General features: G+C 41.6%; 1 protein-coding gene across 5 annotated transcripts in view; it reads left to right on the top strand.

Moving 5' to 3' along the window:
* Slc41a2 (solute carrier family 41 member 2) overlaps positions 1–26,519 on the top strand; it is a 142,093-nt gene that overhangs the window by 76,982 nt on the left and 38,592 nt on the right. For all 5 annotated transcript variants that reach the window (XM_045153206.1, XM_045153208.1, XM_045153204.1 and 2 more), the window contains 2 exons: positions 3,417–3,548; positions 4,992–5,140. In XM_045153206.1, the coding sequence (XP_045009141.1) occupies positions 3,417–3,548; positions 4,992–5,140 (281 nt within the window). The remainder of the gene's footprint in view (positions 1–3,416; positions 3,549–4,991; positions 5,141–26,519) is intronic.

The raw sequence follows: 26,519 nt of genomic DNA, 5'->3' as shown, positions 1-26,519 counted from the left end.
ATTGAGGTCGGGTCTTGAGATTTTGTAGTCCAACCCTGCTTGATTTTCACACTTTGTCTCCTTCCTCTTTGCTGATGTGACAGTGTGAGTCAGTTTCCGGCTCCTGTTAAGGTTTCCTTGCTATGATGGACGCTTCCCCTCAAAACTATAAGCTAATGTAACTCTTTCCTTCCACTTCCTGTCAGATATTTTGTCCCACCAATAAGAAGATAACTAAAATAAAAAGAACATAACTGATAGAGATGTCTGTCATGAAGTACTGATATCAGAGATGACATGTGAACATTTATATACTGTGTAGCCATATCAGTGTAAAGTTCCATAGGCACATACTGTATGTACATCTGTATATGGATGTGTATAGACACATAAATACTTTATACATAAAAGGAATAAGATTTTTTTTTCAAGGTAGGGTCTCACTGTAGTTCAGGCTGACCTGGAATTCACTATGTAGCCTCAGGGTAGCCTCGAACTCACGGTGATCCTCCTACCTCTGCCTCCCAGTGCTGGGATTAAAGGCATGCGCCACCATGCCCGGCGGAATAAGATTTGATCTCCCTTGAAGAACTAATTTTTGCCCTCATTACAAATGTGCGACCTAGGATAGGAAACATGAGGTCTCTGTCAGCCATTACCCAGTTGGTATACAGACTCTTGGTGAGAAATTGGTGAGGAGAAGGGTTGGGACTGGGGAAGCAAATGTATTCGTCCTTACCAGAAGAGGCTCTGTGTATTTCCTCTTAAACATAGGGAAAAAGGAAGATCTATCTCTCCATCCCTTTGCATTTCTTGAAATTGAAAGGGCAGTCAGTGCCTGTGCTCCGATAAGGAGGCCGAAGCACTCCGGTGCATGTGGAAGGCAGTGGGTTGGTTGGGAGGTGGATTATGACATTTACTTTTTTAAGAAAATGAATTTTGATTTTGGGTGAACTTGAGAATGTGCAAAACGTTTCTTAAACGGATTTGAAAAATATTCTATGATGTGAATACTAAACGTTTACTAAAAACGTAAACCTATAGATTTGATTTTTTTTTCTTTTTTTATGAGAGAATGAGAATTGGTGCGCCAGGGCCTTAGCCATTGCAAACGACTTCCAGACGCATGTGCCACCTGTGTGCACGCATCACCTTGTGCATCTGGCTGATGTGCGTTCTGGGGAGTTGTACCTGGGTCCTTAGGCTTCACAGGCAAGCACCTTGACTGCTAAGCCATTTCTCCAGCCCTGTAAGTTTGAATTTTAAGTGTCCCTTAGATGACCCTGGTATCAAGTATTTTTACTATCAGTTGCGCTTATCCTAGCATAAGATACCTAAAATTCTGTCCTTGGCATACCGATGATTATTACTAATTATTTAGAATATTGACAAGCTGTTTTTACTAATGTTTTCAAATTATGCGAGACTATCTTCAGATATTCCCCTCTAGCTTTAATAACGAAGTTAGTTTTCTTTTTTTTTTTTTAATTTTTGTTGTTGTTGTTCACTTTTATTTATTTGAGAGTGACAGAGACAGAAAGAGGCAGATAGATAGAGAGAGAGAGAATGGGCACGCCAGGGCTTCCAGCCACTGCAAACGAACTCCAGACACATGTGCCTCCTTGTGCATCTGGCTAACGTGGGACCTGGAGAATCGAGCCTTGAACCAGGGTCCTTAGGCTTCACAGGCAAGCGCTTAACCACTAAGCCATCTCTCCAGCCCCGAAGTTAGTTTTTGGAGAAGTTAAATATTTAAAAGAAATGCTTATGGCAAACTCTAAATATAAACAGTGTATATCAGTACCAAGAAAGCATCCTTTGAATTATTCCAGGGTAACAACTTTGCAGTGATAAAACCCTCGAGCTCACCTGCAGCCAGGTGCACTCACCTGAGGTGGTTGGAGCTGAATGTCAGGTGTCCTGCCTCATTTTTTTCTTCTGCCTGTCCTTACTTTACTGGAGTCCATTACTGACCCCCAGCCTTGGTGTTTCTCTGTGAGCACTGGTAATTCTCGGGTCTCTGCTCCCCTGTGGGACTGGGGTTACAAACATGTGGCCATGCCCAGATGTTTCTGTTGGTCCTGGGCACTGAATTCAAAGTAATCTCTTGGGTCTCCTCAGGCCCTCGTGCTTGCACAGGAAGTGTTCTTAACCACTGAACCATCTCTCCAGCAGGAGCAGTTCTTTCTCTTTGGCCATTAGTGGTGTGGAGAATTGAGTCAGTCTAGTCAGTAGTTAAACTAGGGTTATTGGTGGCCTCTTGTCCCCTACCCTGTTGTTATTGTGATGCCTTGAGTGCTATGTAGCTGCAGCATGGATGGCTTGATTATCTGTTTCTTGCTCTTCTTCCAGTGGAAATTTGCTGATGCTTTTACTTGCTTCAGGCCATGGGCTGGATGTGGGTTCTCTCACTCTGTCTTTGCAGTGTGTGCACCTTTGGTCCTCAGAGGTAGGGCTTTCTCGGTGCTTCTATCTCTTCCTGTCATAAACAGCCAAACTACCAGACTGCTTTTGAGCAGGGAGGTTTTACTCTCCTCCTCCAGCAGTTGTCACTTGTTCGGATTCTTCCTGCAGTGGTGACCGGTCTTTGCCTGGGAATGGGCAGCTGGAGTGTGTCCACCTCCCAGGCAACTTCCGTTCACACTAGAAAGGGCTTGTGTATCACCACAGCTGAAAGTGGTAACGTTGTGCACCCACCCCACCTCAGTCTGTCTCTAGAGCACTTCAATAAAGGCTTATGGAAAGTTCTGGCAAGTGAATCTGGACTCCCCTTGTGTCTAGGGCTCCAGCTTCTCTAACAGTTAATGCTAGCCCACCCTCAACCTGTAAGAAATTGAAATTTGCATTTGTTTTCTTCCTACTTGCTTCTGTGGCAATAACCTCTTTCTCACTGTAAAAGTAGAGGCCATTGAGTGCCCCATCTCACCTTGGAGAACCTCCCATCCTTTGGAGTTCATGTCAAGCCTTGGCATTGGCTCTGCCTCAGAGTTGGTGAGAGAACTTTCTAGGTTAAAAGGTGACTTTCCCAAGTAATTTTGTTTAGCGCTTTATACCAATTTCTTTAGTAACCTGAAAAAAATATCAAGACTTGTCAATTTAAATAAATCTAGCTTACTTTCTTTCTCATTAAGGTGATAAACATGAACATCTTGTTACCTAGTTTTATGTATTGATTATAATAATGATTTATAAAATTATCTGCCCTGGTCTGCTTCTACTATTAAGTGGTTACTCATGTTTGAAAAATGTGAAGAAATTTTTATAACAGTGATTTTTATGCTTTTGGAATATCTACCTGAACATTAAATAACTCAGCATTTCAGAGGAACTTGTTTTATTGGCCTAGAATGTAGCATGAAGCTTGCTTTTGGTTGAATTTATGAAGCTGTTACAAAATATGAGGATAACTTGCTTGTTCCTTTTCCCCAATGTTTCAGGTATTGGTGGCAATTTGGTGGCTATTCAAGCTAGCAGGATTTCTACCTACCTCCATTTACACAGCATCCCAGGAGAACTGCCTGACGAGCCCAAAGGTTGTTTCTATCCATGTAGGACTTTTTTGGGTCCAGGTATGTGATTGTGGGCTTAGGCAGCCAACATTAGTTGAATATACAATTTGTGAGTGTTGTAGAACTTTTCTACTTCTGAGAGCTAGTCTCAGTGAATAAAAAGTTGTTTCATTTGGTTCAGCAGTTACTGAGGGTCTACGTATAATTTCCCCCTTTTATTCCTCTCTCTGGGATGTTTTATTAGTAGTCAAGAAAGAGGAACTGTACACATAGAGCATTGCTTGGTGGTTTAGGAAAACAGCTGTGCTTTTTGTCCTGCGTCAATCTTTCTGTCTTTTTCTTAGTGTGGGTATTTGATCCCAAACAGTATGGCAGGAGAGAGCACTAGTTATAGGGAGCAGTGCAGTAACAATGTGAACCAGACAAGTGATTACCAAGAATCTGAGATCATAATTTTAAACCTCACAGTTCTTGACATCTTTTTTCCTGGTGAAAATATATAACACTATTTGACTTTTGAATGAAGATTAAAAATGCCCATCCTTATAACAACACTGACAGAACTGTAAAGGAATGCCTAAAATCAGCATGTCTCCATTGTCTAAAAGCTGCTTCCTCTTCATCTTCCTTTTGTTTTCATGATAGAAAACATTCTTCTTCACAGCAAGCTTTTATCATCTATCTTTCATTTAATTACATAATTACATATAACAATGTAAGAATTAAGTTAATTGCAAATAATTGAGATTTATAGCATTCAAACTTTGTGATGTTATGAGATATATTAACTAGAAAGTATTCCTCAATTTTTTTTTTTTTTCCCGAGGTAGAGTCTCACTCTAGTCCAGGCTGACCTGGAATTCACTCTGTAGTCTCAGGGTGGTCTTGAACTCACAGCCGTTCTCTTACCTCTGCCTCCCAAGTGCTGGGATTAAATGTCTGCAGTACCATGCCTGGCTCTTTTTGTTTTTCTTTTTGACACAGGATTTCACTGTGTAGCCCAAACTGACCTTGAAATCAAGATCCTCTTGCCTCAGTTCCCCATAGTACTGGGATTGCAGGCCTATGCCTCCACACCCAGATTTTAGGCAAACTTTTAAGTGTTTTTAAAAAATATTTTATGGGTTTATGTATGTATTTATTTATGAGAGAGAGAAACAGATAGAGTGAGCAAGAGAGAGAATGAGCACACCAGAGTCTCTACCTACTTCATATGAACTCCAGATTTATGTACCACCCTGTGCATCTGGCTTACATGGGTACTAGGGAATCGAGCCTGGGTCCTAGGCTTCGCAGGCAAGTGCCTTAACTGCTAAGCCACCTCTCTAACCCTAAGCTATCTTTTTCCTCCCCTCAATACCGGGGATTGAACCCGGGACCTCTGCTTGAAAAGTGGTCTACCACTGAGTTGTAGCCCAGCTGCAATGTTTACATTGTGATAAATGACCCCCTATTAACCAAAGTATGATTTTGCTTGAATGACTTTTGCATTTTATATTACAGGAGTAAATAATAAGTCTGCCCAAGTTCTCCTGCTTTTAGTCATCCCTGGACACTTGATTTTCCTCTACACAATTCACTTGATGAAAAGTGGCCATACGTCCCTGACGGTAATCTTCATCGTCGTGTACCTGCTTGCTGCTGTGCTGCAGGTAAGGGTGAGAGCCCTGTGCATCTCTTATACTCAGGCTGCTGTGCTGCGGGCGAGATTGAAAGCTCCCCTGGAGCCTGTTAATGCTCAAGGTGCTGCGGACCTGTGGCTACATGACATGCTTTACCATTCCAGGAAGCAGCTAGAAGCCTTTGCATGGAGTTAACCTAAACGCTGATAATCTCAGGACCACATTTAACATGGTTTGGTAACTGGAGCCTTTCAATTTCCTGCCTTTTCTTTTTGTTTTTGCTTGTTTGGTTATTTTGTATGGGGTCTTATTCCAATAGATTCTTTTAAAATAATTTTTTCTTTATTTTCTTTTTATTTATTTGAGCGAGCGAGTGAGCGAGAGAGAGAAAGAGAGAATGGGCATGCCAGGGCCTCTAGCCACTGCAAACGAATTCCAGACACTCGTGCCACCTTGTGCACCTGGCTTACACGGGTCCTGGGGAATCCTTTGGCTTCACAGGCAATTGCCTTAACCACTAAACCATCTCTCCAGCCCCAATAGATTATTTTTAAAAAGTATTTTGTTTATTTGTTAGAGAGAGAGATGGGGGAAGGAGGAAGAAAGGGAGAAAATGGGCCTTCTGCCACTGCAAACAAACTTCAGACGCATGAGCTACCATGAGTATCTGGCTCTTGTGGGTTCTGGGGAGTTGAATCTAGGTCCTTAGGCTTCTTAGGTAAGCACCTTAACCACTAAGTCATCTTTCCAGTTCCTCCAATAGATTCCTAAGAACTAGGGGAAAGAAGTAAATGTTTTGCACCATTGCATGTGATAAATGTCTTATTGCATTTTCTATATTAATAGGTCAATTACATATGTAATTCTGTTTCTTTGGAATTTGAGTGCTTCTTACCATTAAGAACAGATACCGGAACAGCCAGGCATGGTTGGTGCATGCCTTTAATCCCAGCATTCAGAGGCAGAGGTAGGAAGATCGCTGTAAGTTCGAGGCCACTCTGAGACTACATAGTGAATTCCAGATTAGCCTGAACTAGAGCGAGACCCCCTACCTCCAAAAAAAAAAAGTATCTGACTAAGAAAATGGCTTAGTGGTTAAGGCATTTGCCTGCAAAGCCTAAGGACCCCGGTTTAATTCCCTAGGACCCATGTACACCAGATGCACAAAGGGGCACATGCACCTGGAGTTTGTTTGCAGTGGCTGGAGGCCCTGGCGTGCCCATTCCCTCTCTCTACCAGCCTGTTCCTGTCTCTGTCTCTCTCTCAAATAAATAAATAATAAAATATATTTAAAAAAAATAATAGGTACCATCTTGCTCATGGTCCCACTGAACATTGTATTATAACTTCTTTTCACTGTCCCAGAAGCTTTGAGAGTTGCTCTTTTTACTTGTTCTTAAGGGTTCTTAAATTCCTTCCCAGGATGCTCTGGGGTGGGTGTTTTGCCTGTTTTATTTAACCCCATTACACTAAAAACTCCTGTTTTAGTTCTGGGGGGTAAGAGGGAAGTCCCTAGATTTTTTATATTTTTACTTATTTAATTTAATTTATTTATTTGAGGGAGAAAGAGGCAGGGATGGAGGAGAGAATGGGTACACCAGGGCCTCTGGCCACTGCAAATAAACTCCATATGCATGCACCACCTTGTGCATTTGGCTTACATGGTTCCTGGAGAATTGAACCAGGGTCCTTTGGCTTTGCAGGAAAACTCCTTAACCACCAAGCCATCTCTCCAGCCCTGAGTTTTTGTTTTGATAATTTTTTTAAAAATTTTGTCATTACTGTTCAGCAGTTCCTGAGAGGATCTGAAATGATCACACAAGATATAATTTGAGTTGGGTGTGGTAGCAGCCACCTCTAATCCCAGCACTTGGGAGTCAGAAGACAGTTGCCATGAGTTCAAGGCTACCCTGGGACTACATAGTGAATTTCAGGTTAGTCTGGGATAGAGCAAGACCTTACCTCAAAAAACAAACAAACAAAAAGATATAATTTGAAGGAGGGCTGGGGACTTCACTGGAATGAAGCCCTATCCTGACTTGACTTGCAGCTTTTTTTAAAAAAATAAATTTTATTTATCTATTTGCAAGCAGAGAGAGATAGAAGGGAGACAGACAGAGAGAACGGGCACACCAGGGCCTCTACACACTGCAAACGTATTCCAGATGCATGTGCCCCTTGTGCATCTGGCTTATGTAGGTCCTGGGGAATTGAACCTGGGACCTTTGGCTTTGCAGGCAAATGGCTTAACCACTAAGCCATCTCTCCATCCTGACTTGCAGCTTTTATTGAGAGTTGTAGGAAGTAAAAGTTCTGGGGAGTCTGGGCATAAGACAGATCACATATTTGCATCAGCTCAGATCATGTGAGCTGCTGACTTAGGTTTGTTAGGAAATCTTTTGAGAAACTGATGAATTCCTTGTGTCCTAGGAGCTCTACCCAAGGCACATAGTTTTTCATGCCCCAGTCCCCAGGTGTAGTCTCTGCAAATATTAACCTGCTGCAAACGAGTTTGATATCCACAAAAATTCTTTTTGAGACAGGGTCTTCATAGTAGCTCAACCTGGCCTCAAACTTGCTCTGTAAACTATAACCCAGGCTAGCCTTGAACTCCTGCCATGCCAGCTTCAGCCTGATGGTACTGAAGTTGCAGGAGTATGTCACCATGTCTGGCCCTTTCTGCAGTCTTACATGGTTCCTGGATCTTTTGCATCAGCTGGCTCAGCAGTAAGGCACTTGACTGCAATGCCTAATGAGCCCAGGTTCAGTTCTCCAGCACCCTCATAAGGCCAGATGCACAAAGCAGCATAGGAGTTCGTTTGCAGCAGCTAGAGGCCCTGGCGTGCCCATACCCTCATTCTCTCTCTCTCTCTCTCTACTTGAAAATAAGTAAAAAATAAAAAAGTATAAAATTTATTTATTTTTTTCTTTTTTAAACCTTTCCCTCTCTCTCTTTTTTTTAATGTGAGTCCAGGCTGGCCTCATACTCATGATCCTCCTGCCTCTGCCTCTTCAGTGATATGCTACCAGCGTGCACCACCACAACTGGCTAGATTCTATCCCTAAGTATTTTCTCTATTATCTGGAAGGTTCCTAATTTTTCAAACTTAAAAAAGTTGCTTTTACTTTTTAAAGTAACATCAATGTATGTATAAATTAAAAAAAAATAAAACTAATATGTTCTACCTTTCTAGTTTAGAAACAATCACTTTGAAATATTTTGGCTATTTGGGCATTTATCTGTAAGTTTTAAAGCATCATGCTTAAACTTCAAGTGTGTGGTTCATTTCCTTTAGACTTGGGCTAATAAAAGTAAAAGGCTTCAAGGATGTCATAATGGCCCATCTTTCCCATATACATGTATCACAACTTTCTGTCAAATTGTCAGTGTTCATGTGTTAGGCCCACATTAACATTGCCTACTTTAGAGACAGATAATTTACTATGGCTGCATTTTTGTGTTTTAATTGCCTTAGCATTAATAATTTCTTCCAGGCTGGAGAGATGACTTAGTGCTTAAGGTGCTTGCCTGCAAAGCTTAAGGACCCATGTTTGACTCTCCAGATCCCACATAAGCCAGACGCACACAGTGATGCATGTGCAAGTTTGCACGTGCACACAAGGTGGCACATGTGTCTGGAGTTTGATTACAGTGGCTGGAGGCCCTGGTATGCCAATTCTACCCCGCAACCCCTCTTTCATAAAAAAGGCCAGTCTCTTGGGCTTGCTTCAAAAAAAAAATAATATCTTCCTTGCTCATCTGCATCCTTTTCCCTAAACCACTCTATGTTTCTGCCTGCTCCAGCTTTATTTTGGCTTCTCACTTATAGTTCTTGTTCAACTTTGTAGACATGATTTTTCCAATAGTGAGAAATCTCAATGCCTTCAGAGATGGACTGAAGGCTTTCTTGGAAGAAAAAACATTTGAATTTGTCTTTAAAGGGTGTTTGACATGCTAGAAGCTAGAGGGTAGCCATGTGGGCATTGTCCCAGCCAAGCGAAACTACATGGCAAGGGCATTAATGACATGAGCTGGCATTTAGTGCTTCCATTATGTTGAGTACTGAGGGCTTTTCATGTACTGATTCTCTTAATTCACAAATGCTATGAGAGGTTTGTGCTTTGATGTGAATCAGTGATATTTCAAACCAGAATACATGAAAAACAATGAATTATGTGTAGGAACAAAAAACTAAAACTTTGCCAGGTGTGGTGGTGCACGCCTTTGATCCCAGCACTCAGGAGGCAGAGGTAGGATGATTGCCATGAGTTCGAGGCCACCCTGAGACTACATAGTGAATTCCAGGTCAGCCTGAGCTAGAGCGAGACCCTACCTAGAAAAAACAAACAAACAACAACAAAAAAGTAGAAAAACTTCTTTATCTGATTTGGTTAGAGTATATATTCTTCTTATGGTATGATTGCTTAACAATAACATACCAACACAGTATTTAATAAGTATGCTCAAGTGTTTTCTGCTGAGACAGCTGCATAGTATAAAACTCAGGAGATTATTAAGTTAATGCACTGAGATAGGAAAGCACAGAGCTTGTGCCAGAGAAAGGAAGTCACATACCGGACCTAAGAGGGCAGAGTAGGTTAGATAAGGTCATAAGTCAAATTAGGCCTGCCATAGAAAGGTCTTAAATGCCAGTAAGGGAGATAGAATCTATTCTGAAATAACAGAATTCTGACAATTTAATTGAGACTTTATAAACTCTACTACTTTAGTCTTGATTTTATTAAAAGTCACCTATCAAATATATTATTTATTCATTCAATAAATCTTCATTCTCTTCAGTACTTTTAAATCTTAGGAACAGTAAATTTAGACCCTGTTGTCAAGGATTTGTGGTGTAGAGGGAAGACAGCTGCATGGTAATTGTAATATAATATCATATAAATGTTATCTATGTGGAAAGTGCTTTCAGAGCCTAAAAGAAAAAAAAAAACAGCCAACTGGCTGGGAGTACTATTTTTTCTCTTCCTAAAATGTATTTCAAGTGCTTTTTGCTGCTGGCACTTTCATTGCTGTATGTGAGATGGCCATTTATTGTCATTTATGTTTGGTGCTCTCTTCTGTGTGCTTACTGTGAAAAAGATGCTTTCTCAGTCCCTCGGGAAATATTCAGATAGGTCTGGTCATTTGACAAGCATGTCATTTTGAGAGCATGTTCCTGTTTACGTCTCTACCATTAGCCTCTTGTCTGTGGCTCTGTGCTAACATGCCATCCTGTGTCATTGCCCTTACGTTGATGAAGATATAAGTATTTTTTCTGAGTTTATTTAAAAACAGATTTAACTCTAGACTGAAAGTGTACTTATATGCTTTTTTTAAAAAAAACCTTTTTCTTAAATCCTTACCAGTGAAGGTTGAGATGTGAGAGCAGTTCTTCACTTCTCTGTGTCCCAGCTACTGTCTATAAATGGGAGGAACAGTAGTATTCACTTGATAGTTGTTTTGAAAATTAAATTAGTGTGTTATGAACAGTTTGCTACATGGTAAATGTTTTATAAGACTTAGCTGATGCTATCACTATTGTGTGGCTTTCGAGGTAAGGTCTTGCTCTAGCCCAGGCTGACCTGGAATTTACTAGGTAGTCTCGGGTGGCTTTGAATTCAGTGCACTCCTCCTACCTCTGCCTCCCGAGTGCTGGGATTAAAGGCATCTGCCATCATGCCTGGCTGCAGAGTGTTTTTAAGTGTTGACATTTTTAAAAAATCATTTTTTAAAAACTTTAAAAAAATTATTTATTAAGTTGAGAGGGAGGGAAAGAAGCAGATAGAAAGGCAGACAGAGCGAGAATGGGCATGCCATGGCCTCCAGCCACTTCACATAAACTCCAGACACATGTGCTACCTTGTGCATCTGGCTTACGTGGTTCCTGGGGAATTGAACCTAGGATCTTTGGCTTTGCAGGCAAGCACCTTAACTGCTAAGCCATCTCTCCAGCCCTGACTTTTTGTTGTTGTTGTTGTTTTGAGGTCGGGTTTCACTCTAGCTCACGTTGACCTGGAATTCACTCTGTAGTCTCAGGGTGGTGGCCTAGAACTGTGGCAGTCCTCCTGCCTCTGCCTCTGCCTCTGCCTCCCGAGTGCTGGGATTAAAGGCATGCGACACCACATCTGGCCCGACTTTTTTTTAAACATGTCTTGCAGACTGTTTTTAAGAATCTTTATTAGGTTTGGGGAGGTAGCTCAGTGAGTAAAGTACTTGCCTCATAAGCAGGAAGACCTGAGTTTGATTCCCCAGCACACATATAAAATGCTAGGCATGGTGGTGCATGCCTGTGACCTCAGTGCTAGGGAAACAGAGACAAGAGGATTCCTGAAGCTCACTGGCTAGCCAGTCTAGGCTAATGGGTGAGCTCTGGCCAATGAGAGACCCTGTCTCAAAAAGAGGTAGATTTGTGCTGGAGAGATTGCTTAGTGGTTAAGGCGCTTTCCTGCAAAGCCAAAGGACCTCGGTTTGATTCCCCAGGACCCATGTAAGCCGGGTGGCACATGCATCTGGAATTCGTCCTTGGGGTGCCAATTTCCTCTCTCTCTTCCTCTTTCTAGCTCCCAAATAAATGGAAAAAAAAATATTATAAAAGGTAGATGCTATCCCTGAGGATGACACCCAAGGTTGTCTTCTGGCGTACACACCCACATCCACATGTGCACTTACACACGTATGCATGCCCACCCATCACATGCTTGTGCATGCACACACACACAAATGGCACATTTTAATTTTTCCTGAAGAATAAAGTGCCTGTGAAAGTAGATCTTTGTATTTTCAGCCAACCCTATGCATTATGCCAGTGGAATATCTTAGCATGAGATTATGAATTCTCAGACCAAACACATATTAACACATACACACACACACACTTTTGAGGTTTAAGAACTTGACCCTTTCCAGCTGCTGCAATCATTTTGAACATGAAAAGAATGAAAAATAGCTTTTTACTTTTTTTTAACGTTTTATTGACAGCTTCCATAATATAGACAAAAAACCATGATAATTCTTACCTTCCTTTTCCCCCTCCCAAACCCACCCTCACTGAATCCCTTATTCTTTCCAAATAATCTCTCTTCTATGTTGATGTCATCATTTTTCCCACTGTTATGAAGGTCTCATGTAGGTAGTATCAGGCACTGTGAGGTCCTGAACCTCAAGATCACTTTGTGTCTGAAAGACAGCATTGTAAGCAGTCCTGCCCATCCTTTGGCACTCACATTATTTCTGCTACCTCTTCCATAATGGACCCTGAGCCTTGGAGGGTGTGATAGAGATGTCCCACTTAGTGCTGAACACTCCACTGTCACTTCTCAGCACTATAGTGACTTTTGAGTCACTGCAGAAAACCCTGAAAACCAAAAGTGAGAGTAGCATTAATATATGGGCAAAACCATAAGTGCTTAGTGGGCAGTCTAGTGGACGTAATACATGTATTCAGCCAGACAGCAGCAGACATTACTCCCCTAGGGCTCATGACCTTACCAGCCATAGGCTTTTGACTAGGTTTTTAGTACCAGGCATGGAGCAGGCCTTCAGTCCAGTCTGAGAGCAATTGATTTCCCCCATGATAGACATGTCACTATCGCACCAATTGGCACATTTGGCCTGGCTGGCCAGCCTTAAGGCTTGCAGGGTTCACTGCTGTTTAACACCATTGATGACTTCTGTCTCCCAAAAGAGTGCAGGCTGCAGAGCTCTTTCCAGCTTGCTGACAGCTAGTCATCAGGGAGGAGGCTTCCAGCTCAGCTCCAGCTTGATTTCTCAGTACATGCAGCCCAAGCATGTGGGTCTTCAGCAATAGGGTTCTTATCATGTAGTTCTGATGCACCATCAAGAGCTTTGGCAATGGCTTATATTGTTTGGAGGGCATCAGGGATCTCCTTGGCCAACAACTCACTGGGAGTTATCTACTCCTGGCACTGAATTTTTCTAATAATAATCTATGGCTTCTGGGCATACTGTCATCCATGTCCATAGGATACTTCTGCCTATACATTCTCTCTCTTTTGTTTTATTTATTTATGAGAGAGAGGGTGGGGGGGAACATGCCAGGGCCTGTAGCCACTGGAAACAAAACTCCAGACACGTACCACATTGTGCATCTGGCCTTGCATGGGTATTGGGGAATTGAATCTGGGTCCTTGGGCTTTATAGGCAAACACCTTAACAACAGAGCCATTGCTATAGCCCCCTCTCCATATATATATATATATATATATATATATATATATATATATATATATACACACATACATACATACATACACACACACACACACACACACACACACACATATATATAAACTAGCAAAGACGTACGTTTTCATATAGCTTATTCATAACATCTTAAATTGTGATTAACCCTCCTTCCACCCTTCCTTTCCTTTGTCCCTTCCCCCAATTCCACTTAGACCATTCTACCCCCAGTAGTCTGCCCCTCTACTTACATATCTACAACACCCTCCCTCAAGCCGTCCCCTCTTCTCCCTCCCTCATGGCTCCTTTCTAGCTTCCAGACCTCTACTACTGACTTTTACTTCAACTCACATACAAATCTAAACATTTGCAGCTAGGATCCACATATGTGAGAAAACATGTGGCATATGACTTTCTGGGCCTGGGTTACCTCATTTAGTGTAATCCTTTCTAGATTCATCAATTTCCCTGCAAATTTCATATTTCTTTACTGCTGAATAAAACTCCATTGTGTAATGTACCACGTCACTTCACTATCCAGTCATCAGCTGAAGGACATCTAGGCTGGTTCCATTACTTAAAAAAATTTATTATTGTTGTTTTATTTATTTAGTTGAGAGAGAAAGAGAGGGAAAGAGGCACACACACACACACACACACACACACACACACAGAGAGAGAGAGAGAAAGAGAGAGAATAAGAATGGGTGCGCCAGAGCCTCTAGCCACTGCAGATGAACTCCACATGCATGTGCCACCTTGTGCATTTGGCTTATGTGGGGAATTGAACTGAGCTCAGGCTGACCTAGAATTTACTATGTAATCTCAGGGTGGCCTTGAACTCACGGTGATCCTCCTACCTCTGCCTCCCGAGTGCTGGGATTAAAGGTGTACACCACCACACCCGGCATTTTCCCTTAATATTCTTGATTGACTTTTTTTGATTTGGGTTAAATTTATATTCAAAACCTTGGTTTAAGTCCTAGTTTTTAAATTCAAATATTTCAAATATTTGACTGTACTCAACCCTGACCTTTTTACTTTGACTTAATCTTATATAGTAAAATTTTCTTTCTTTCTTTTTCATTTTTGGCTTTTCGAGGTAGGGTTTCACTGTAGCTCAGGCTGACCTGGAATTCACTATGTAGTCTCAGGAGAGCCTGGAATTCTTGGCCATATCCTCCTACCTCTGCCTCTCGAGTGCTGAGATTAAAGGCGTGTGCCACCACGCCTGGTTTATATAGTAAAGATTTCTAATGCATGATTAGTTTCCCCCATTTAGACTTCTGCCATCATGAGGGTGATAGCCATGTCTTTTTCCTCATTGGCTGTGGTTCTTTTTGTTTTGTTTTGTTTTTAACTGTTTTCCTCTCTTCAGGCTGGTAGTCTTTGAAGAGCCTCCTTCCTAATTCCCTAGACAGCTAGTGGAAGGAAGACTGATGGGAGAAAGCTTGCTCTTGGGTTTCCTACCAGTCATCTGCAGCACGTTTGCATTTGTTCAGATGCCCCTCTTTCCGGAACCCTTTCTTGGATATCTAGTTTGTTCTGGAGGGCCTCTTCTTTTTCCCTGGCACTTGATGAATGCCACCATCTTAGCCTTCTGGGCACCACGCTGGCAGTGTTAGTTGACCTGTCTCATCCACCGTGGATGGTGTGTGGTTTGCTCCTCGCTCCTTCTCCAGAGTGGAGGCCGTCCCTGTGTTCCGCGACCATCTGCACCTCGCTAGCTCGTGCTTTTCCAGTAGATTAAAATCCAAGTCGCTTTCAGTCTTCTTCTGTTTTCTTTCTTTTACTGATGTAGGTATTTCAAGTAAAAGGCAATGAAAAATAAAACACAAAACCCCTCGACTGCTAACAACAACTGGGTAAAATGTAAGGTTTTGGCAAGTCATTTTCTATTACTGCCATTCTGGTGGCACTGTTTACAGTGTGATAAATAAACAAATACTTTTTGTTAAAAATGAGGTTTTTCAGAATACAAGAGTATATCAAAAAGATCATTCACCCTGACCAAGTAGGCTTTATCCCAGAGATGCAGGGATGGTTCAACATACGCAAATCTATAAATGTAATACATTACATAAATGGGTTGAAGGACAAAAATCACATGATCATCTCATTAGATGCAGAGAAAGCATTTGACAAAATCCAACATCCCTTCATGATAAAAGTCCTACAGAGACTGGGAATAGAAGGAACATATCTCAATATAATAAAGGCTATTTATGACAAGCCTACAGCCAACATATTACTAAATGGGGAAAAACTGGAAGCTTTTCCACTAAAATCAGGAACAAGACAAGGGTGTCCACTGTCTCCACTTCTATTTAATATAGTTTTGGAAGTCTTAGCCATAGCAATAAGGCAAGAGACACACATAAAAGGGATACAAATTGGAAAGGAAGAAATCAAGTTATCATTATTTGCAGATGACATGATTCTATACATAAAGGACCCTAAAGACTCTACTAGCAAGCTGTTAGAGCTGATCAAAACCTACAGCAATGTAGCAGGATACAAAATAAATACACAGAAATCAGTAGCCTTCGTATATGCTAACAACAAACACACAGAGGATGAAATCAGAGAATCACTCCCATTCACAATTGCATCAAAAAAAATAAAATACCTTGGAATAAACCTAACTAAGGAAGTAAAGAATCTATACAATGAGAACTTTAAGACACTCAAGCGAGAAATTGCAGAAGACACTAGAAAGTGGAGAAACATCCCTTGTTCCTGGCTTGGAAGAATCAATATCGTGAAAATGGCAATCTTACCTAAAGCAATCTACACATTTAATGCAATCCCTATCAAAATTCCAAAGGCTTTCTTCATGGAAATAGAAAAAACAATCCAAAAATTCATTTGGAATCATAAAAAACCTCGAATATCTAAAATAATACTGAGCAACAAAAAAGAGGCTGGTGGTATCACCATACCTGACTTTAAACTATACTACAGAGCCATAGTAACAAAAACAGCATGGTACTGGCACAAAAACAGACATGTAGATCAGTGGAACAGAATAGAGGACCCAGATGTAAGCCCAAGTAGCTATAGCCACCTGATATTCGATAAAAATGCCAAAAATACTCATTGGAGAAGAGACAGCCTCTTCAGCAAATGGTGTTTTGAAAACTGGATAAATATCTGCAGAAGGATGAAAATAGATTCTTCTCTCTCGCCATGCACAAGAATTAAGTCCAAATGGATTAAAGACCTTAACATCAGACCGGAAACTTTGAAACTGCTAGAGGAAAAAGTAGGGGAAACCCTTCAACATCTTGGTCTTGGCAAAGACTTTCTGAATACAACCCCAATTGCTCAGGCAATAAAACCACAGATTAACCACTGGGACCTAATGAAATTACAAAGATTTTGCACCGCAAAGGACACAGTGAAAAAAGCAAAGAGGCAACCTACAGAATGGGAAAAAATCTTCGCCAGCTATATATCTGATAGAGGATTAATATCTAGGATATACAAAGAACTCAAAAAGTTAACTAATAAGGAACCAAACAGGCCAATCAAAAAATGGGCTAAGGAGCTAAATAGAGAGTTCTCAAAGGAAGAAATACGAATGGCATATAAGCACCTAAAAAAATGCTCTACGTCACTAGTCATCAGGGAAATGCAGATTAAAACTACATTGAGATTCCATCTCACTCCTGTCAGATTGGCCACCATCATGAAAACAAATGATCATAAATGTTGGCGGGGATGTGGAAAAAAAGGAACCCTTCTGCACTGCTGGTGGGAATGCAATCTGGTCCAGCCATTGTGGAAAACAGTGTGGAGGTTCCTAAAGCAGCTAGAGATTGATCTACCATATGACCCAGCTATAGCACTCCTAGGCATATATCCAAAGGACTCATCTCATTTCCTTAGAAGTACATGCTCAACCATGTTTATTGCTGCTCAATTTATAATAGCTGGGAAATGGAACCAGCCTAGATGTCCCTCAACAGATGAGTGGATAATGAAGATGTGGTACATTTATACAATGGAGTTCTACTCAGCGGTAAAGAAAAATGAAGTTATGAAATTTGCATAAAAATGGATGGACCTGGAAAGTATTATACTAAGTCAGGTAACCCAGGCCCAGAAAGCCAAGCACCACATGTTCTCCCTCATATGGGGATCCTAGCTACAGATGACTGGGCTTCTGTGTGAGAATGAAAATACTTAGTAGCAGAGGCCAGTAAGTTGAAAAGGAGACATAAAGGGTGGAGAAAGGAAGGGAGGAAGATACTTAATAGGTTGATATTGTATATATGTAATTACAATGATTGTAATGGGGAGGTAATATGATTGAGAATAGAATTTCAAACGGGAAAGTGTGGGGGTGGGGAGGGAGGGAATCACCATGGGATATATTTTATAATCATGGAAAATGTTAATAAAAATTAAAAAAAAAAAATGAGGTTTTTACTGGTGTTAGAGCTGAACTAGTTTGCTATGCAGGGAAATAGAACGGCAACTTAAAACTGGCTTTAAGCCAGGCATGGTGGTACACACCTTTAATCCCAGCACTCAGAAGGCAAAGGTAGGATTGCCATGAATTCAAGGCCACCCTGAGACTACATAGTGAATTCCAGGTCAGCCTGGGCTAGAGCAAGACCCTACTTAAAAAAAAAAAAAAAGGGGCTGGAGAGATGGCTTAGTGGCCTGCAAAGCCAAAGGACCCAGGTTCAATTCCCCAAGGCCATCTAGAGTTTGTTTGCAGTGGCTGGAGGCCCTAGCGTGCCCATTCTCTCTGTCAAATAAATAAATAAATCATTAAAAATTTAAAAAAAAGAAAAACCAAAAAAATGGCTTTGAGTTGATAATATTGATAAATGATGGCTCATGAGAGTGGGTGGTAAGGTTAATATATTTTTTTTCTGACCACTTGTATATTTTGTGTTAACTTTTGCACTTTTCCATAATTAGTGTTTTTAATTTGGATTTCAAATTCCAGATGTTAACAGGATTCTTTTAGATTTATTTTTATTCACTTATTTATTAGAGGGAGAGAATGGGTACACCAGGGCCTCTAGCCATTGCACACAAACTCTAGATGCGTGCACCACCATGTGCATCTGGCTTATGTGAGTTCTGGAGAAGCAAACCTGGGTCCTTAGGCTTTGCAAGCAAGTGCCTTAACTGCTAAGCTATCTCTCCAGCTCAGGATTTTTTTTTAAGAGAGAGAGACTGGCCATGCCAGGGCTGTCAACCACTGCAAACAAACTCCAGATGTGTACGCCCTCGTGTTGCGCATTTGCAGCGTTGTGCCCTTTGCATCACTGTGTGTCTGGCTACGTGAGACCTGGAGATTCGAACGTGAGTTCTTAGGCTTCACAGGCAGCACCTTAGCCACTAAGCCATCTCTCCAGCCTGTTTAACCGGGTTTTTCATTCTTATTTTTATCAGTATGAGCTTTGCAGTATGAATATACCTTATATTGGTCATCTTCCCATCAGTGTTAGCAGGGTTTTTCTTCAGAGCACATGCACTCTAATTTTGATCCAGTAGCTTGAAAATTTAAAAAAAAAAAATTCAAGTTTAGTTTGAAATTGAGATTTAGGGTGGTAGAGTTAGATTCTTATTTTACTCTGGGCTCGCATGAGCTCCAGTTTTAAATTTCAGAACCTACTTGTATGTCATAGATCACATTGTGTGAGGGGACTTGTGCATCTTGAGATGAGAGAGTCCACTTCCAATGCAGTGAGTCATTGGAACGTAAGGCCAGCGTGTGTGCTGAAAGACAAATTTGGTATGTCACCAGGGACACTGCACCAAATTCGTTTCTCTTCAACAGTAGAGAGGGTTGGTATCAAGCTAGCCAGGCCCGTGTCGCTCATGAGTCTGCTACCTGTGGTTAAGGCTACAACTATTAGCTCAAGAGCACAGGCTCCATTTCTCTCACACTAGCCCATTACATCCAGTGCTGGCTTCGTTGAACTCGGGAGCTGTTATCAATAGACTTCGGGATGACTGGGTTCTCTCTGAGCAGTGGTATTTCTTTCTGATGCACTGTGACTGCTAAAGTGTGTTAGGAAATTGAAGCCATATTTGGAATTACAAAATTGTGACGGACTTTGCTGGCTTTTCTCCTATGACATAAAGTAAGGCATCTCTCTTCTTCAGGCTTTTGTTTCTCTTTGTCTACTCCCAGCAATGTTTTTCAAAGGCCTAGCACCTTGACTGGCTTAATAAACCTGAGAAGGCGCAAAGGTAGTTATCATCAGCCGTGTAAACATGCTGACATGTGTGGAGCAAAGACGGAGCAGCAGAGCTCTTGGCTCATTTCCCTACTTGATTTAAAGCCTTCACTGGCTCTCTTCTGCTTTCACATCCTAAATCTACATCTCTTGTCTGTGTAAAGACTCAAGCTCAAGTTTGGATGTAATTAGATGAGTGCTACTGAATGTGAGAACTCTGTTACCATTCAGGCCTCACTTTTATAATCCATTATTTATACTACTCAAGGGATTAAGCATAAAGCAAAAGCCCTCTGTTTTATTACTTTAATTTTCCTTTTTATTGTGGTGGCTATAGATCCATATGAGCCATTTTAATGTCTTTATGTTATAAAATATCTCAGTGGGAAAGAAAAAAGAGACTTCCTAGCCCTTTATGCCTACAGGTTTCCAACAAAGTGTTCTATCATTGGTAAGCAATGGATGGAAATCATTTCTCAATGAAACTTTTAGTTCTTTGTTTTAGACATGGATTGTTTATAAGAAAATTTGATTATTATCAACTTTACTAAAATTCTAGCAGAACCAAAGTCCATGAAAAATTCATTGTGAAAGTTTAGTTATATAAAACCTTCAGGCCCATGGCTGTATCTGTGTGTTCACATGGGAAAGAAATGTTTGTCTTAAAAGTAAAATGAGAACAGATTGCTAACATGTGAGGTCGAAAGTCATAAATACCAGCATTTTATCAGTTAGTGTGCTAGTCACTACAGAAAAGAAACAGAAGACACTGCCTTGCCCCCGGCGATCTCCTCTTGCTATAGGAGATTGGATTTAGATTCTGAAGTGGTTAAAGAAGAGCCCGAGTCTTACTTCTTATTAGGGACGCAGTCTTCTTGTACCCTCACAGCCAGACTTCATACCTGGGCCTGACCTCTGTTCTGAGAAAATGCTTTGATAATTTGGAGGCGGGATCAAAATGTATCTGTTGTAGCTGCTGAGAAACTTGAATTATTATCAGTCAATGTTCTTATTAGCATAACTTTAAAGGTAGAAGCCTCTTCACTTTTTCTTATTGCTACCTTTCAGACTAGTCACATCGCTTGCAAAGTCTCCACTGTGTCAAAGCACATGGTTAGAAAGCATAAGACCTTCTGTGCGTGATGACTCACACCTAAAGTCCAAGCACTTGGGAAGCTGGGACAGGAGGATGGCCATGAGTTTGAGGGCATCTGAGCTATGTAATCAGACCCTGTGTCAAAGCAGCAAACAAAGAGGCTTCAAAGGATGATGAGCAATCATTCAATATCTGAAAAAAGAGACAAAGTTGGAGATTGCTTTTCTTTTTTGGTCTTTTTTTTTTTTTTTTTTTCAAGGTAGAGTCTCACTCTAGTCCAGGCTGACCTGGAACTCACTGTGTAGTCCCAGGCTGGCTTGAACTCACAGGGATCCTTCTACCTTTCCTCCCAAGTGCTGGGATTAGAGGTGCATGCCACCAGGCCCACTCAGGACTTCTCTTTCTGTCGTGAGGACACTGCAGTGGTGGGGTTCAAACAGAGTGGACTGTTGGGCTTACGCAGACCTTTAGGGAAGCATGACTTTAGGAAGTGGCAGCCATTCCAAAGCATGAGCGGACGGATGTCACCACTAGAAATATGATTACTGGGTGTCACCGTTGTTGATCCTCACTGGTGTTTCTTGGAATACGTGAGTTCTTAAGTAGCTGCTTTAGAAACCAGAACAGCCACTGACTGGCTCACTTCTACAACATGGCCCTCAGGGGTAGTTGTTTAACAATCAGCTGAATTTAAAACCAGTTCTAAGGGAGGGGTGGGGGAGAATGCTCAGTAAGTATGAGCACTTGCTGCCTCAGCATGGAGGACCTGGGTTTGATCCCCAGCACCCATGTAAATAAATTTAAAAGAGCCAGGTATAGTTGTGCATACCTGTAAGCCCAGCCCCGAGAAGGTACAGAGACACAGGATTAGTGGGGCTCCCTGATCAGTCGGTATCACTGAAAAACAGGGAGCTCTGAGTTCAGTGAGGAAGTCTGTCTCAGGAAAATAAAGCAGAAAAATAATAGAAGATACCCCACATCTCTTCAGTCGTACCCCAACCATTCTCCTCTTGGCTTCTGAGTTTGACTGTTTTAGATTCTGCATGTAAGTAAACTCCTGAGAATTTGTTTCCATATATATATTTTATTCTTTAAGGTAGGGTCTGGCTGGCTGTAGCCCAGGCTGACCTGGAATTCACTGTGTAGTCTCAGTCTGGCCTCAAGCACACAGCGATCCTCCTACCTCTGCCTCCCAAGGGCTGGGATTAAAGGCATGAGCCAACATGCCTGGTTTCCAATATCATGGAAGTTCTTTGAAGCCTAGGACAAAAAGTTCTGTTACTCAGAAAGGATTTTTATTTGCTTTTTCCAGAGGCCTTGGTATACTATCAGGCTGAGAACCATTTAAACAAATCATTTGAGGCTGCCCAGGCCACCACAGGTCAGTTGATGCTGGCCTCAGCTCCATGAAGGATGACCTTGTGGTTAAAGTTCCCTGATAGGAGACTCCTGTCACCAGGTACCCTGCAGGAGGGCAAATCTTGCCTCTTCTTGGCAGACGCACCCCTATCCCAAAGGTGGTGGTCTTTCCTAACATGCTCTTACCTGCTCACATGCCCTGTGCTGTGGCTGAGAAGCCAGCAGGAGATACATAGTGGAGGAGGCAGTGGCTGTTGAGGTAACACAGGCCTCAGTTAAGCCTCACTCTGGCAAGCTGCTTAACCTTTCTGTATCTAAATTTCCTCCTCTAACAATAGAGATAATAACACCCACCGTAGTCTTCAGAAAGAAAAAGGGTAAACAGCCAAACACACTCATCTCTGCCTTTTTCCACCTCCCAAAAAAAGTTCAGGTCAGAAAAAGATGACTTTATCTAAATATCAGAAGTAGACAAAATTCTTGCCAAGTGATAATCCTAATTTTTTCGTAGCAGATGTTTAAACATTAGGTTTGGTGAGTGTGGTTTTCAGCCTGGGAACTGACCTAGGGAAGGATATTTTGTGGGACCAAGGACTCTGCCTTGGTGAAGGTAGGATTAGGAAGAGTTGTACTAATTTGTTTATTCTTGGGTCTGTGTCATCTTTCTAAGCATCCTTCCCCCCAAAGAAATCATCTTTCCTCACAGAGCACACAAAGCTGTTATTGGCATTTGCAGCATTTAAGGGATGCTAATGCCTGAAGGTGTTGATTATAGCTCAAAGAAGGAGCTGGAAAATCAATATCCTCCAAAGCAAATACATATTCTTAGGCTTGCATGTTTATTTTAATTCCAAGCAGTAATCCAAACTTGCATAATTAGCCAGGACCACAAAGTTGCCTTTTCAGAAGGCATATTTACCTAAAGAAGTTATGCATATTTCATACAAAGCAGACAATGTTAAAACAGTCTCCCCTTGGTTTCATATCTGATGTGCTTTCCCAGTGGAAAGCACGTGTTCCTAAAGTGATGATTTAATTCTGTAGCCAAGCATGTTGAATTAAGAAGGCTGAGATACTGTCAAGAGCTGGAGAGATTGTCAGCAGTTAAGGTGCTTGCCTGCAAACCCTAACAACCTGGGTACAATTTCCTAGTACCCAGATAAAGCCAGATGCACAAAGTGGCACATGCATCTGGAGTTTATCTGTAGTGGCACTATGCCCTGACATGCCCATTGTCTGTCTTTCTCTCTCCCTCTCTCTCTCTCTCTCTCTGCTTGCAAATAAATATTTTTTAAAAAATATTTTATTTATTTATTTGAGATAGAGAACGAGGCAGAATGGGCATGTCAGGGCCTCTAGCCACTGCAAACAATTTGCAGATGGATGCTCCACCTTGTGCATCTGGCTTATGTGTGTACTGGGGTATTGAAACTGGGTTCTTTGGCTTCATAGACAAGTGACTTAGCCACTAAGCTATGTCTACAGCTCATCAATATTTTTTTTAAGAGTGAATATAGGTGTACCAGGGCCTCCTTCCATGGGCAAATGAATTCCAGATGCATGAGCCACTTTGTACATCTGGCCTTACACAAGACTGGGGAATTGACCCAGGCCATCAGACTTCATAACCAAGTGCCTCTAACCACTGAACAATCTCTCCAGTCCTCAAATTTTTTTTAGATACAGCAAGAAAGCGAGAGAGAGCGGGAGGGGGTGATTGGTGCGTGAGGGCCTTAGCCACTGCAGTCTAACTCCAGACGCTTGCACCTTGTGCTTGCCTCACCTTTGTGTGTCTGGCTAACGTGGGATCTGGAGAGAGATCAAACATGGGTCCTTAGGCTTCACAGGCTAAGCCATCTCTCTAGCCATCAAAGATTTTTTGACAGTAGCAGCTATAACTATTAATGCTGAAATATATACATATAAGTAAATACATAAACTCAGCTATATCAAGTTTTAGGTAATATTTTTGTATGTGTCATACAACTTTTTTATTATTGACAATTTTCATATAGTATATAATGTCTTGTGATGATAATCCCCACCTATTACTTTCTTTTGTACCTTATCCACTGTAATTTAACCTCTTCTTTTCAGTTAGTTCTTCTATTTTAATGCCTTTCTCCCTCCTCCATCATCTCTGATGACACATTGATGGGCCCAGTGTTGTGCAGGCCTTATGCAGAAGATGACAGCCCCTATGAGGTTATGAATGCAGAAGACCGCGCTCAAAGTGCTCTTCCCCTTCCTTTGGCTCTTACTTTTTTTTTTTTTTTTTTTTAAGTAGGGTCTCATTATAGCCCAGACTGACCTGGAATTCACTATGTAGCCTCAGGGTGGACTTGAACTCACTCACGGCAGTCCTCTTACCTCTGTTTCCTGAGTGTTGGGAATAAAGCTGTGCACCACCACGGCCAGGCTTGGCTCTTACATTCTTTCTGCCCCCTCTTCCACATGCTTCCTGAGCCTTGACAGGTGTGGTGGAGATGTCCCGTTTATGTTTATGTTTAGTACTTGAGCACTCAACTATCACTTCTCAGCACTTTGATTAGTTTTGAGGTTCCCCAGTAGTCTCTGCCAACTGCAAAAAGCAGGGACCAAAAGTGATAGCATACATATAAATATTTAGAGGGCAATGTGATGGGCATAACATTTCTATTTAGCCAAACAATGGCAAGAGCTTACCCCATAGGGGAGTGTTCTGTCAAATAGTTATTTTCCCCCCAAACATTCCAGTGTTCCATTTCTTTTCTTTTTGTTTTTTAATGGGAGGGGGGATATGAATTGGTGCAGCAGGGCTTTCACCACTGCAGACGGACTCCAGACACGTGCACTCCCTTGTGTGGGTGTGCCACCTTGTGTGCATGCGTCTTGCAGCTGGCTTATGTGGGCTCCAGGGAGTTGAACCTGGTACTGAAGCTTCACAGGCAAGCCCCTTGACTGCTAAGCCATCTCTCCAATCTCTCCAGCCTTTTTTTTTGTGGGGGGGATTACAAGGTAGGGTCTGTAGCCTAGGCTGACCTGGAATTCACTCTATAGTCTCAGGCTGGCCTCAAAGTCACAGCAATCCTACTTCTGCCTTCTAAAGGCTGGGATTAAAGGTGTGTGCAGCCACCATGCCCAGCTTCCAATCTTCCATTTCTTTTTTAAATTTACATTTATTTATCAGAGACAGAGGGAGGGAGAGAAACAGGGAGAGAGAGAATGGGCACACCAGGACCTCTAGCCACTGCAAATGAATTCCAGACACATGTGCCGCCTTATGCATTTGGTTTACATGGAACCTGGAACATTGAACCTGTGTCATTTGGCTTTGCAGGCAAGTGCCTTAACTGCTAAGCCATCTCCATTTCTTCATGCCAAGAATTAAATGCTATCAATCTGACAGCTGTTTCCTGCTGGCGTTGCCTAATCTTCTGTTTTTTTCTCTCTCTCTCCTTTTTCTTTTTATTTTTCCTCTGCCTTCACCTTTTTTTCTTCTTTTTCTGGTGCTCATTGTCTCTGTTCTCTCTGATCTTCTCCCAGGTTTTCCTGTTTGTCTCCAGGGGTCCAGTGGTCTCTGTGGCAGCATCTTAAGGTTTGGTTTCCTTGCTGCTTCCAGATCTGCTGACAGCTTCACTTCCAGCTGGCATTAGGTCAGCTCAATGCAAGGCAGGGATATTTTGCAAGCCTGAGGCAAGATTTTTTATTGATTGCACTACAGAAATATTTAATGAAATTTAATAAGCCATTCCTTTAATACATATTTTATTTATAAATTTATTCCCTATGTTCTTATAAAAGTTTCAAATAATTCTTTTCATATATACTGGGTTTTTTTTTTTTACCATGAATTTATAAAATATGTGGTAAGGATGTCTTTTTCTGTTTTCTTTTGCTTTAGGGTGGAGGTAGCACTTAAGGTATCTATGTAGTCCATGGTGGCCTTTCTCATGCACATGAGCATTTCTTTTTCCTGTATGGTTTTCTTCTGAATAGGTATAACGCCTTGTCTGTGAAAGGCCAGATGGTCAACTCCTGAAGTTTTGCGGACCATATGCACTCTTAACAACTATATAATGGGTTAGCCTCCCTGACTCAGTTTCTCCAAGTGAACATTGGGAGTAATGAACAAACCTACTTCATAAAAATATAAGGATTTAAAAAGGACTAAACAGGATAATAGCAAAACAAATGAATAGAGTTATGTTCCAATAAAACTTTATAAAAATAGATATAAGCCGGGCATTGGTGGCACACACCTTTAATCCCAGCACTCGGGAGGCAGAGGTAAGAGGATTGCCACCAGTTCGAGGCCACCCTGAGACTATATAATGAATTCCAGGTCAGCCTGGGCCAGAGTGAGACCCTACCTTGAAAAACCAAAACAGAAAAGTGAACATAAAGTTGAATTTGGTGCATAGGCTTTCATTGTCAGTTCTGTCTTGACCAGGGCTTTGTAAACTTTTCTATATATAGTCTTTTAAAAAAAAATTTATTTTTTAAACTGGGCATGGTAGCACACGCCTTTAATCCCAGCCCCAGGAGGCAGACGTAGGAGGATTG

This window comes from Jaculus jaculus, chromosome 6 (genome assembly GCF_020740685.1).
Source record: "Jaculus jaculus isolate mJacJac1 chromosome 6, mJacJac1.mat.Y.cur, whole genome shotgun sequence".
Classification (NCBI taxonomy): domain Eukaryota; kingdom Metazoa; phylum Chordata; class Mammalia; order Rodentia; family Dipodidae; genus Jaculus; species Jaculus jaculus.
This window is presented reverse-complemented; position numbering and strand designations above follow the sequence as displayed.